Here is a 13008-nt window from a genome sequence, read left to right as displayed (position 1 = left end):
ACCAACTTCTGAGTTTGTACAAATACTTTCCTTCACCATTAAATAACTACAACCACCCCTCACACATCTGGAATTAAGAGCAGCAGTGTAAATTATTGAGCTTTGCCTTGTCGACCCACAGCTCATCCTTTAACCACAACCATTTTGTATGAGAAGTAATTTGAAAAAGAAAAGAAAGTGTTTATAGAAGCAGAAAGGGTCCTATAAAAATACTCGATCAGATTCCCAGAAAACAATTGTATGGAGACCATCAAGGTCCTGGGCTTTCTCCAGTCCAGCACACTTCAGCTTCAAACGCCCAGCTCTTCTCTTTGGATTCAAACAGCAACAAGTGTTTCTCTTCATGAACTGAAGGATGTCACCTTCTCAAGGCAGCATGGAGAGATTTCCAACCATGCATGAACATTAATGTTCTTTTGTTAAATTCTCTCACCACCCATTCAGTTATCTGGTTGAAAACCAACACACACAGCAGTTCACACAGCCAAACTTGTGACAATTTTATATTCTGGCAAAAGGGGGAAAGGTCTATAGATGGTGCTTGTCCTGTACTTAAATTGCACAAGTGCTCACAGCCAGAATCTATTTTCAGCCCTGAGCCTAAGCCCCAGACTTTGTGAAATAACGCCTCTAAGCATGCACAGAACAAAAGAGGCCTATGTATTGTCCACCTAGTCCTAACCCAAGCTATCTACTTGCTAGGAATGGATTAAGCTATCTATTTCTGGTCCCTATTGCTTTTGCATGTTTTTATTCATAATCCTCTTCTATTCCACTTCTGCATTATTATTATTTTTGGAGGGGGGAATTAAAAAAGAATTTCCCCCCCAAATATGCATTTTTCCTCAGTATACATAGATATATTTAAATGCATACTACATTTAAAAATATTTATGTCCTCAAAAAAACCCTATGCATTTAAATAATATATTTTGATACATTTAGGCTGCAATCTTATACATGGTGACTTGCAGTAAGTAAGTCTTGCAGAAGTCAGTGGGAGTTAATTCTGTATTCATGCATATGGCATGAACTGTGCTACAACATTTGAAGAATAGATAAGGGAAATTCCATTCCACATGAAAGGTGCGATCAGATCATTTTCTATGGGGATTTGCAAATATTGAATTCTACCTGCTACTTGATCTTTTTTTTTTTTTTACTGGAGATGGCAGGGATTAATCTTGGGACCTTTTGCTGCTAAGCTGTTGTCCCTCTCCAGTCCCTCCCTAGAGATGGAAAGAAATGTGATCTTCTTCCGTTCTCATTTTAACACAACCTACCTAACCTGTACTCGCGGAAACAAAAATGGAACTATTCTTTGAAATTCTCCAAATTTTGCAATGCAGTTCTCCAACACAAAAATGTGTACCAAAAATGCATACGCAACAAGAAAGTGTGCATTTTAAAATGTATAAATGTATATATAGGTGGAATAACATACATTTTAAAAAGCAAAATGGCTTACAGAAATAGGTATAATTAGGTGAAATGCTGGAGAATTTCCACAAGGAAATTCTTTTTAAAATAAATAAATAAACTGCAAACTAATATGGGACTGTGGCAAACTGAATTTAAGTTTGGAAAAATGAGAGGCGGACAGAAATAAAAACTGGCAGAATTCATCCATGCCAAGTCCCACCGCAAGTTGACATGCCAAACTTGGGTCCCTACACCAGAAAGCAAACCATTAACATACTGTGCAACTGTAGGCTGTACCCACAGAATTAAGGAGAAGGGATTTCAAGACACGTGCCTTGGCTCTCCTGAGTTGCCACTCTGACACCTTTCTAGATTTGGATACTACTTACATCTTCGTTCTCAGAATTAGGTATAATTTCAACATAACAACTAAGTCAAAAAGTGTGGCTCTTTTTTTTTTTTTTTAAGTAATAACCACATCTTTTGGAAATAACTCTCGCAGCACCACTGACTGTTATATGCGTACTCTGGCATTTTAACAATGAGGAGTAAAGGTTTTTAAGAACGCATAAGAACATAAGAAGAGACCTGCCAGATTAAGCTAATGCCCCACCTAGTCCAGCATCTTGTTGTCGTCATGGTCAGCCAGATACCTATGGGAAGCCCAAAAACAGGACCTGAGTGCTACAGCTGTCTTCTCCCCACTTGTTCCCAGGAACTGGCATTCAGAGACTGCCTCCAACAGGTAGCTAGAATACAGCCATTGCATAGACTTCTCATGGCAGCTAATCCCTCTTTAAGAATTAACTATTGGTTCCCAACTAAAAAGATACCTGCGTTTTTCCAAGAACATTTCCTATACCTGACAGTCATGGGACATACTGAAAACACAGGGAAATGCAAAGTGGTGTGATGTTGTGGAACCTGAATGTTCAGTTATCTTGACCTGAGTGGCTCCTAGGGAAAAGTCTGAGAGCAGCTGAGCTAAACCTCTGGCTTGAAGCTCACAAAGCCTGATTTTCAGGAACGGTCACTACTATGGTACATACTCTGTATATGTTGAGAGGAGTGAGATTCTGGACTTTCATTTGCTTTGCAGGGGCAGTGCTATAGCAACGCTTACTGGCTGCGTACTGTAGGAAGGCTTCTTTAACATCTTGCTCAGAAGCAAAGAGGACACTGGGAAAGGAAATCAAGACATGTTTCAGTTTGTAGTACTTGCTAGATAACTTTATACTTGGAATTTATAGCCTTAAAAATGCCTGAATGTTAACAAAATTGGAACAATTTCAAGGGCTGCTTTGGACACTTAGGATGTGTATTTTGGGGCCCACGTTATTTCTGCGATTGTAAGCTGTTTTAAACTGTTTATAATACAGTGGTGCCCCGCAAGACGAATGCCTCACAAGATGGAAAACCCGCTAGACGAAAGGGTTTTCCTTTTTGGAGGTGCTTCACAAAACGAATTTCCTATGGGCTTGCTTCGCAAAACGAAAATGTCTTGCGAGTTCCTGTGGGTTTTTTTCCCCTCCCCCCTTTTTCTAAGCCGCTAAGCCGCTAAGCCGCTTATCAGCTGATCCACTAAACCGCTAAACCGCTTATCAGCTGATCCGCTAAGCTGCTAATAGCGCTAATCTGCTAAGCCACTAATGGGCTTGCTTCGCAAGACGAAAAAACCGCAAGACGAAGAGACTCGCGGAACGGATTCTTTTCGTCTTGCGAGGCACCACTGTATTGTGTTTTAATGTTGTAAACTAACCTTCGGACCTTAGGGTGAAGGGCAGGTAAAAATAATAGCAACATGAAGGTGGTAACACACAGTCAACCCTTTTCAATAGTGATTGCTGTGAGGGCATTGGTCTATCTAGCTCAGTATTGTCCCTCTTGGGCTTGCCGATCAGAAGGTCGGCAGTTTGATCCCTGTGACGGGGTGAGCTCCCGTTGCTCTGTCCCAGCTCCTGCCAACTTAGTAGTTCAAAAGCATGCTAGTGCAAGTAGATAAATAGGTATCGCTGCGGCGGGAAGGTAAATGTCACAGTGTCCTGTTGTGCCAGAAGCAGTTTAGTCATGCTGGCCACATAACCCAGAAGGCTGTCTGTGGACAAACACTGACTCCCTCAGTCTGAAAGCAAGATAAGCGCCACAACCCCATAGTTGCCTTTGACTGGACTTAACCGTCCAGGGGTCCTTTACCTTTACCTTTACACCAGAGGTGCCTTTCAGGTGTTGTTAAACTGCAACTCCCATCAGCACCAATCAGTATGGGCTAATGGTCAGACTTGTAGTCCAACAAAATCTAGAAGCACCACATTGATTATCCCTGGTCTACACTGGTTGGCTGAAGCTCTCCAGGTCTTTTCCAGTCAGGATTCCACCCAATAATTTTAACAATCACTCGTAACAACACCCAGAAACAATGATTAAAGAAATGTCTTACTTTCCCTCTCTTAGATACGGAGGGAGTCCCTCATATTCTTCACAGGACATGTGAGCAGGTATATCAGAAATGGACCGGTTCTCTGCAATAGAATAAAAAAGATATATTTGTAATGTCTGTCCTTTCCAATTAATTTGTTTCCTAGGTGCAATTTGAGGTGCTGGTTATTACCTTAAAAGTTGGAAGCAGCTTGGGCCAAACTACTTGAAAGACTGTATTTTTTTACGGAAATTTCCCTGTCCAGTAAGATCAGTGCCCACCCCCCAGCCCGACATGCGCTATTGCTTTCCAAGACACAGTTGGTGGGAGTGCTTTTTCTGTAGTGGCTTCCATTGTGGTTCGAGGACCCGAACCCCGCGAAGTGAAATGAAAACACAGGGACACGTGATATAAGGTTGATGGGCTAGAAAAGGCCACAACTTTATTGATTACAATTGGTAAAAGTAAGGGGGGTAAAGCAAAGGTAAAGAGTAATGCAAAAAAAAAAAATTTAAAGGTAAAGCAAAGGAGGAATTAAAGGGCAAGACTTCCCTTTCTCAGAAGTCTTCTTCAAAGTTAGCTCCACTCGCACAGGACGACGAAGAGAAATGAGGCCGGGGAGAGAGGCTGGCACTGCAGCATAAAGGCTGGACACTCCCCCCCCATGGCACATGGTTGGATGGCCTCCGGGGGGGGGGCGTGAGTGCCAGCCAGGTGAGCTGGAGGCAGGGGGCAACGCCCCCTGCTAGGAGCGGAGTTCGGGCTCCCGCCCACAACCACTCCCCTCTCTTTCAGGGAGGAGAGTCTATAAAGCAACTTCAGGAGTAGAGTGGTGTTAAGGAGATAATGATTCAAGATGGACCACAGAACACTGGAGCAGACAGTGCCCTGAGAGGATGTCATCATCCCATTTGTCTTCTGTCAGTAATTGTAAACAATCTTTGTAAAACTAGCTTTTGGTTGTTTTGCTCCTAAATATATTGATTGTGAGTGCAGACCTGGTGATTTGTCAGTTCTTATTTTGTTTATTAGGCCTAGAACTTCCTCTCTCATCACCATTATCAGCCTCAGTTCCTCAGACTCCTCTCCTGCAAAAGTTAGTTCAGGCACTGGGATTTGCCCTATATCTTCCATTGTGAAGACAGGTGCAAATACTTAATTTAGCTTCTCCGCAATCTCCTTATTCTCCTTTGGCATTCCTTTGATTCCCTTGTCATCCAAGGGTCTAACCATCTTCCTAGATGGTCTCTTGCTAATATATTTAAATAATTACTTTTTTGTCAGCCTTAATATTTTTTAGCAATATAGTCCTCAAATTCTTTTTTAGTATAGTGGTACCTCGGGTTATGTACTTAATTCGTTCTGGAGGTCCATTCTTAACCTGAAACTGTTCTTAACCTGAAGCACCACTTTAGATAACGGGGCCTCCTGCTGCCGCTGCGCCACCAGAGCACGATTTCTGTTCTCATCCTGAAGCAAAGTTCTTAACCCAAGGTAATATTTCTGGGTTAGCAGAGTCTGTAACCTGAAGCGTATGTAACCCGAGGTACCACTGTATCTCTTACTGTCTGCTTGCACTTTTCTTTTCTTTTGCCAAAGTTTGTGTTCCTTTTTGTTCTCTCCATTTGGACAAGACTTCCATTTTTTGAAGGAAGCCTCTAGTAGCTTGGACTCGTGTAAATGTCAACTCACCAGCATCTGCAACAGTTTCCTTTTCATCCACAGGGCTGTTGTCCATCATCTCACAAGGAGGGGCAGAGGCTCCTTCCCAGAGAGATGAATTACAAGATGCACCTAAAACACAGAAAGATGATACAGAACAGGGTAACTCACAGAAGGTTCCTCCAGATGGGTTTCAACAAGTTGTTGTTGTTGTTGTTGTTGTTGTTATTAACTTATTTATTTATACCCTGGCTTTTTCTCTGATGGGACTTGAGGCACCTTAGAGATAAAAATAAGAACTGCTAAAAACATAGGAAAAACCCATCATTAAAACAATATGTATGTATATATATATATGTGTGTGTGTGTGTGTGTGTGTGTGTGTGTGTACTGTAATCATTTGTATTGGGGGGTGTGTGTGTGTGTATACACACACAAATGATTACAGTAAAAACAGCGCAGCACCAGCCCTTTCATTAAAAGCAGTCAGTTCCCAAAAGCCCATTAGCACAAAGGCATCTTCAGCAAGGAGGGAGCCAGTCTAGCTTCTCTAGGGAAGGAGTTCCCAAGTCTGGGTTGGTGATGGTTTGGTACTGGACATCTGCTGCTCCTCCCATTAAATAATTGTTCTTCAGTACTTCCACATCGTGGAGTGTGCACTAGCTTCCTTTGGTTCCTTTCAAATTGTTATTGCCCTCCTTCCTCTTATTTTCAACAATAGAGGTTAGTTGTGCTGTGATGCCTTGCCACCCTGCTCTTTTGCACAGTCCTCCATTGGTGGCAGATGTGCTGCTGCCCTTCTCCTTTGCCTGCAGCAGGAAATCCCGTTTTTGATGCCTCCCTCACTGCACCCAGCAGCTGGGCAAAGATGCTGGAGGGTACGGCGGAGGGAGAGATGGAGGGAAAGATCTACCTGTTCCCCACTCCTCAGTTGCTTCTGTACCTGCACTGATACACACACACACTCACTCACACACACATACCTACCTCCCCTTACTGCAAAACAAAACCCTAACAGGCTCAGCCAGCCACAAAGCTTCTTCTTTACGCTCCTGACGCAAGCCAAGCAGCAAAAGAGAGTGGGCTATTTGCACTATGGCGCCATGCCAACACCACACTATTGCTCTTGTATTTTTAATGCTCAGGCTCTGATGGCCGCGCTTAAGCTGTGTTCAGTTCCACACACACACACACACACACACACACACACACACACACAGCATCAACAGGATGTATGTGGGAATGGCTGCATCATGAAGAAGTAACTTCAGCTTGGCACGTTGCCATGAAATATTTCTGGTGTTAAAAGATTTAGGATCTCTGCTGGAAGCTACTGACCATGCGTGGATTGCTATTCATACCATGAGACTGTCCTGAAAAATTTGAAGGCAAAAATCAGCTCGAATACAGGAGTGTGTGTGACCACCCCAATAGCATCATGAGCACAAATCATCCTGAATGCACCTGTAAAATATCATCTGTAGGGCCCAACATTTCAAGAACTCATCTCCCTTCTTAAGTGCATGTGCTAGACACAGTGCAAAGATTTTTACCGCTGGCATTGTAAGTCCAGTGTTTTGCAACAGGTGATGTGTTGGACTTGGATCTCGAAAACGGACTGTCAACTCAACCAGCTACAAGAAAATCCCTTTTTATCTGAAAATTCTCAGTTTGTAAAATGGAGAAGAATAATCGCCTAATTTGTGAGGATGAAAAGGTTCAGGAAACCTCTATAGAATTATTTTAAATGGACAGTGCTATTGAAATGGAACAATGAAAAAATAGAGCCTGCCAAGTCAATTACTAAACTTTGTTCAACACCATACACTTTCTTAAATCATGCAGTCTTGGGAACGCCTGCAATCCCTTTGAACACCAACCACAGGTAACAACAGTGCTATTTTCTAGAAAAAGAAGTCCTGGAATTCACCATGAACATCTCCCTCGTTCTCTTAGAATGGCAATGGCACCCACCTGAGAGGTGCCAGAACTGAGTTCCTGTGAGTTCCCCCTGAAAAAAGCCCTGGGTAACAGTATACTGGATTGATTCTGACTGTGAATACAGTTATTAAATTCCTGTGCTGAACAATCAAGAGATTGATCGGAAGATAGATATGGATTAGATAGTCCATAGAACATACTGGAGCAGAATGGGAGAGGTTAAAATGAAGTCAAAGGCAGTTGTTTCAATTGATGCATAAGTCCGAACACCACTCATTTTTGGAAAATAATATACAGATATTGGTGTGATGTGAAGATTTTCTATTTTAATCAAATGGAACATACTGTCAGCTCCCTGAATCAAAGTCATCTCCTTGAAATGAGCATGATTCCATTTTAGTCAGACAGCTTATGCCGAACCCTAATTTGTTTGGCTGCAATCGTATGCACACTTATTTCGCATCAAGCCCCACTGAACTGAATGAGACTTATTCCTGAGTAGACATACAGTAAAGGATTGTGTTGTTAGTAAATAAAATCTCTCCCTCCCCTCTGTCTCACACACATACAGAAACACCAGGTTTGACTTACTTTTTCAAGGCCTCTGTAGGGGGGAACTTAATTGTGAAGCTCAAAACATACAGAAGAAAAGGAAACATGCTAGAGAATGTTATTCTTACTTACACAAGCTTCTGGATGTGTTATGGAGTTGATGATTCTTTCCTTTATTTCAGTGCCTGTCTAGTTCACACCAGTTAGGATATCCTTTTTTCTGTTTTGCACAAGCTGCTGTTGCTAAAAGGAGCACTGGGTGAATATCCCCCAGCTCTCTCGGTTTTGTTTTCGTTTCCTTACTTTGATTTCAAATGGAAGGTTCAGTCTTAATCAGCTCTGAGTCTCCCACCCTATTTGTGTGGAACCGTTTACCAGCGGCACTCCAGAACAACTCTGAAGTCTAGCTCCAGCACGCTAGATACCACTGCTGAATTTTGCTCTAAACAATTCCTAAAGAAAAGAAGATGTTTGGATTTAAGCTCCTCTGTCTCACATACCAGGCATGCCTTTTCTGTTCCAGCTGCCTCTCAAATGCTCTGTTCTGCGCATGGAAGATTCCTCGAATAAAACTCTTGTTTCCAAAGAAGCCTAAGGCATTAGCCCAGAGAGTGTGAGTAGGCCGATTGCTGCTATGGCCAAAGTATTTTTCACAGCGTCAGAGGATGAGTAAATATTTGAGCAGCAACTCCTTTTAACAGCTTTGTAAGGTGCAACGCTTGAGGAGGAATGTGTCAGTGGAACTTTCTGAAGGAGAACCGATTAAGTATGTGGCATTTCACAACACACGTGGTTAGAGCATTAGAGGAAGTGCTTGAGAAAATATAGGTGGAGCTTTCTGTTCATCATCCACAGCAAACATGGAGCATTTCTGCAATAGCACATGCATCCAAGTATTTTGTTCTGAGAGCAGACAGACAAAATGGTGAGAATCTCATTTTGAAGGTATGAATATATTTCAACTCTCAGGGGGAATGTGCTTAAATTGTCAGATTTTCACAGGAAAAGTCTGTCCCAATTCACATATGGTTTTCTGCTACAAGAATGTGTTGTAGTGAACCTCCCCTCTCATGGTGCATTAGGGAGCAAGAGTGAAAATGTCTACTTTCCGTTCTGAATATACAGTCATGCCTCATGTTACATTTGCTTCATGTTACGTTCTTTCAGGTTATGTCCTGCGGCGACCTGGAAGTACCGGAAAGGGTTACTTCCGGGTTTTGCCACTCGTGCATGCGCAGACGCATAAAATGACATCATGTGCATACGCAGAAGCACCACTGCGGATTGTGCTCTTTACATGTTGCTAACGGGCCTCCAGAACGGATCCCGTTCGCAACCAGAGGTACCACTATACTGCTGTTTCTCACTGGCAGCACACACACTATACATTTAAAGCAGATTTAAATCTCGCGCACACCGCCCCCCAAAATATTGGGAACTGTAGTTTGTTAACAGTGCTAAGAGTTTTAGCTCCATGGGGGGCAAACTACATTTTCTAGGATCCTTGAGGTCATGTATTTTAAATGTATGGTCTATATGCAGGCATTATATCCAAACTCAGAAAGTGTAGCATATTCTAGCTGTAATTAGTCCAACAAACAAACCAAGTTGCACTAACATGCTCAGCGCAATACTACCAAGGAGTAGTATATGGATTCAATGTTTTTGTATTCTTAGAAAATAATTTGGCAGCAATAGTAAAAAATAGCCAAATCTAATTAAGCAATATTGGAGCTTTTCTGTTTGTTGGGATGCCATTTCTATCACTGATATTTTGTCACGGTCTGTGAATGAGGAAAACAAAATCTAGGAGAGAGGCATAGAAGTTGGGGGTGGGGGGGAATGCTGGAAGGAGGAAGTTGTTCTGAAAAGTGCCAACTAACATTAGAGAAGGGGTGCGGGTGGCACTGTGGGTTAAACCACAGAGCCTAGGATTTGCCGATCAGAAGGTCAGCAGTTCAAATCCCCACGACGGGGTGAGCTCCCGTTACTCAGTTCCTGCTCCTGCCAACCTAGCAGTTCAAAAGCATGTCAAAGTGCAAGTAGATAAATAGGTACCGCTCCAGCAGGAAGGTAAACGGTGTTTCCGTGCGCTGCTCTGGTTCGCCAGAAGCGGCTTAGTCATGCTAGCCACATGACCCGGAAAAACTGCCTGCGGACAAACGTCGGCTCCCTTGGCCAGTAAAGCGAGATGAGTGCTGCAACCCCAGTGTCATCTGCGACAGGACTTAATTGTCAGGGGTACCTTTACCTTAACCTTTAACATTATAGAACAATCATGTTAAAAATATAAAACATAGCTACTTAGATATAAATGAAATTAATAATAGTATTAAAAAATATATATTATTTATATATTTGGGCTATAGCTCTGTGGTAGATTTTGCATGAAGGTTCTTCTGCCCCAGGCATCTCCAGTGAAGGAAAGGAATTTCCCCTGTCTGAAATCCTGGGGAAATTAAACAAGCACCAGCAGCCATTCACGGCCACTTATACCCCAAGTCAAACAAAGTTCAGTGATTTTCCTATACAATGTAGGTACGGTATGTCGGCTGCACTGCCACCAGCCTCTTCTCTCATCTGTTTTGCACAACAAGCAATCCGGAGACTGTAAATACCCTGCCCACCTTGTGGATTTTGCTTGGAAACTGTTTTCAGATCTTATCTCAGCCTAGGGCTGGCTAACTCTAGGTTTGCCTTACCTTGTGCAATATTTGGGGAGAGGACACCGTCACTTCCATAACTTGCACAATTTCCGTCTCTGTTTGAAAGAAGGCAAACAAAAGAACGTCGCTTAACTTCTTTTGAAAGAGTCGGATCTTTCTGACTCAACGTGACAGTCAGCTGTTCCCCAAGGCTATAAGGTAGGGCAGTTAAGCATGCCAGACTGACAGGGCACCTTTGGGATATTCCTGTCCTGTGACTGACGGCGCTGTACGCCTTGAATGTACAGATAAGGAGGCATGGATTTTTCCATCGTGAAGAAAAACAATTGCTTATTGTATCACAAATCATTACCGACTTCCTGAGCCTGTGCAGATGGTCAACCTGGGTAGAGAGCTGGGGGGGGCCTAGGGGGGGAGACAGAGTTTCATCTGTAGCCCTATCCCTACACCCAGCACAACCTTCTACCCAGAAGCCTGTGCACCTGCACCCTAAAGTACCCTCTGAAGGTGTGATCTGGATCCTGCAGGAGCCAACATGCATTCAGGTACAGTCAAACCTTGCTTCCCAGGCGCCTCTGTGAATGTACGTTCCGGCTCCCGGGCGCCGAAAACCCAGAAGTAAGTGTTCCAGTTTCCTAACGTTTTTTGGAAGCTGAACCTCCAGCACAGCTGCCACTTGAGTGCAAGAAGCTCTTGCAGCCAATTGGAAGCTGTGCCTTGGCTGTCAAATAATTTGGAAGCCTAACGGACTTCTGGAATGGATTGTGTTCAACAACTGAGGTTTGACTGTACAGTGGTACCCCGAGTTACAGACGCTTCAGATTACAGACTCCACTAACCCAGAAATAGTACCTCAGGTTAAGAACTTTGCTTCAGGATGAGAACAGAAATCGTGTGGCGGTGTGGCAGCAGGAGGACCCATTAGCTAAAGTGGTGCTTCAGGTTAAGAACAGTTTCAGGTTAAGAACAGACCTCCAGAACGAATTAAGTTCTTAACCTGAGGTACCACTGTATATGAATACACAAACCGTTTCCCACACTGATGTTACAATCAAGGGCAGAGGCTAGGGGTTAGGGCTACCAGGCAGAACTACAATTCCCAGAGCAGTTTAACAGCTGACCCCACTTTTCAGGGAACTCAGGAAATCGTAGCATGATGAGGGGAATAGGGGGGTCTCCTAACAACTCTCAACTCCCAACAACCTGTAGCAAACTACAGTTCCCAGGATTCTTTGAGGGGAGCCATGGCTGCTTAAAGTACTGTGATACTGTTTTCAATATATAGTGCCATTGGGGCCTAAGAGAGAAGGCTGGCTAGAACCCTTCTGTCTGATATCTAGTTCTCTACATGCAGGTGGTCTGTTTTTTTTTCTAAGGAGGGTCATTCAGCCACAACATTCCCCTACCTGCTGTCTAAGTATGGCAGCATATTGCCCAATTCACCTGCTGCTTATCTGAACCACTGCTGAATTAACAAAAAAATTTGCTTAATAGAAACAGAAACCGAAAGCCATCTTCTTAGCTTGAATACTATCATATATACCACCAGTGATCACAAATCCCCCAAATGTGGTTCTTATGTAGCCAAAATCACACCATCTACACATATGAGGGAGAGGTATCAGCTGGCTGAACGTACAAAAAAATCTTCAGCGAGGAAACACCCTCCCAGTCCAGTAAGGACGGAGCATGCTCAGTGGCCACAGAACGCTGACTTGGGGAAGGGGGTAGGAAGGGACAGGGAAAAAGGAACGAGGTGTCTGGAGTGTTTGGATTCCGGAACAGGAGGACTCCAGACTGTAGCATTTTGTTTCAGTTCCCACGGATTTGCTCTGTCCTATGTAACAGATGATGAAAAAACAAAACAAATTGACAGAAAATAGAACAGAACAGGCTGTTATACCAGGAAGCAAAAGCATTTCCAGCATATGGGTAAAAAAAGAAAAAGAAAAATCTGGCATAGGGTTCCACTTGCAACTCTATTAAGAAATACACTGTGAATTGTATTTTATCAGTGCCAACTAATGCACTGGAAATGATGAGTCCTCTTTACCTCCTCATCTGTTGCCGTTACTGTCGGATTTGTCTTCAACATTTATTTTTTTTAAAAATGTATCACATATGGCTTTATTTAGTAGAACAAAATTGTTTTTGTTAAATAACAACTCACCCCATAAGCAGGTCTTTCTCCATCGCTACTGAAAGGCAGCTGTTGTTGTTTTGCTGGGTAGCGGGGAGAGAGAGAAAAAGTTCCTGCTTCCCAGAAGGCCTCTCTTTCTGCAGAAGTTGGTATGTTTGTCGGAAGTTTACAAGGACACATGTGCACAACCCCTGTCAAATTGCAGCTCG

The 13008-nt window shown here is 43.1% G+C and overlaps 1 protein-coding gene across 4 annotated transcripts in view; it reads right to left on the bottom strand.

Annotated features, from left to right (window-relative positions):
• Window positions 1–13008, bottom strand: part of LOC309337041 (protein SSUH2 homolog) — a 29335-nt gene extending 16327 nt beyond the window's left edge. Inside the window, exons 1-6 of one of the 4 annotated variants that reach the window (XM_081853691.1) lie at window positions 12830–12922; window positions 10696–10754; window positions 8126–8446; window positions 5531–5632; window positions 3860–3941; window positions 2472–2601 (exon numbers count right to left, since the gene is read on the bottom strand). In XM_081853691.1, coding sequence (XP_081709817.1) covers window positions 2472–2601; window positions 3860–3941; window positions 5531–5579 — 261 coding nt within the window. In that variant the 5' untranslated portion in view covers window positions 5580–5632; window positions 8126–8446; window positions 10696–10754; window positions 12830–12922. The other 3 variants (XM_081853690.1, XM_081853689.1, XM_081853692.1) reach the window with 3 other exon arrangements.

The sequence above is a fragment of the Podarcis erhardii genome (genome assembly GCF_964252035.2).
Source record: "Podarcis erhardii genome assembly, chromosome: 2".
Classification (NCBI taxonomy): domain Eukaryota; kingdom Metazoa; phylum Chordata; class Lepidosauria; order Squamata; family Lacertidae; genus Podarcis; species Podarcis erhardii.
This window is presented reverse-complemented; position numbering and strand designations above follow the sequence as displayed.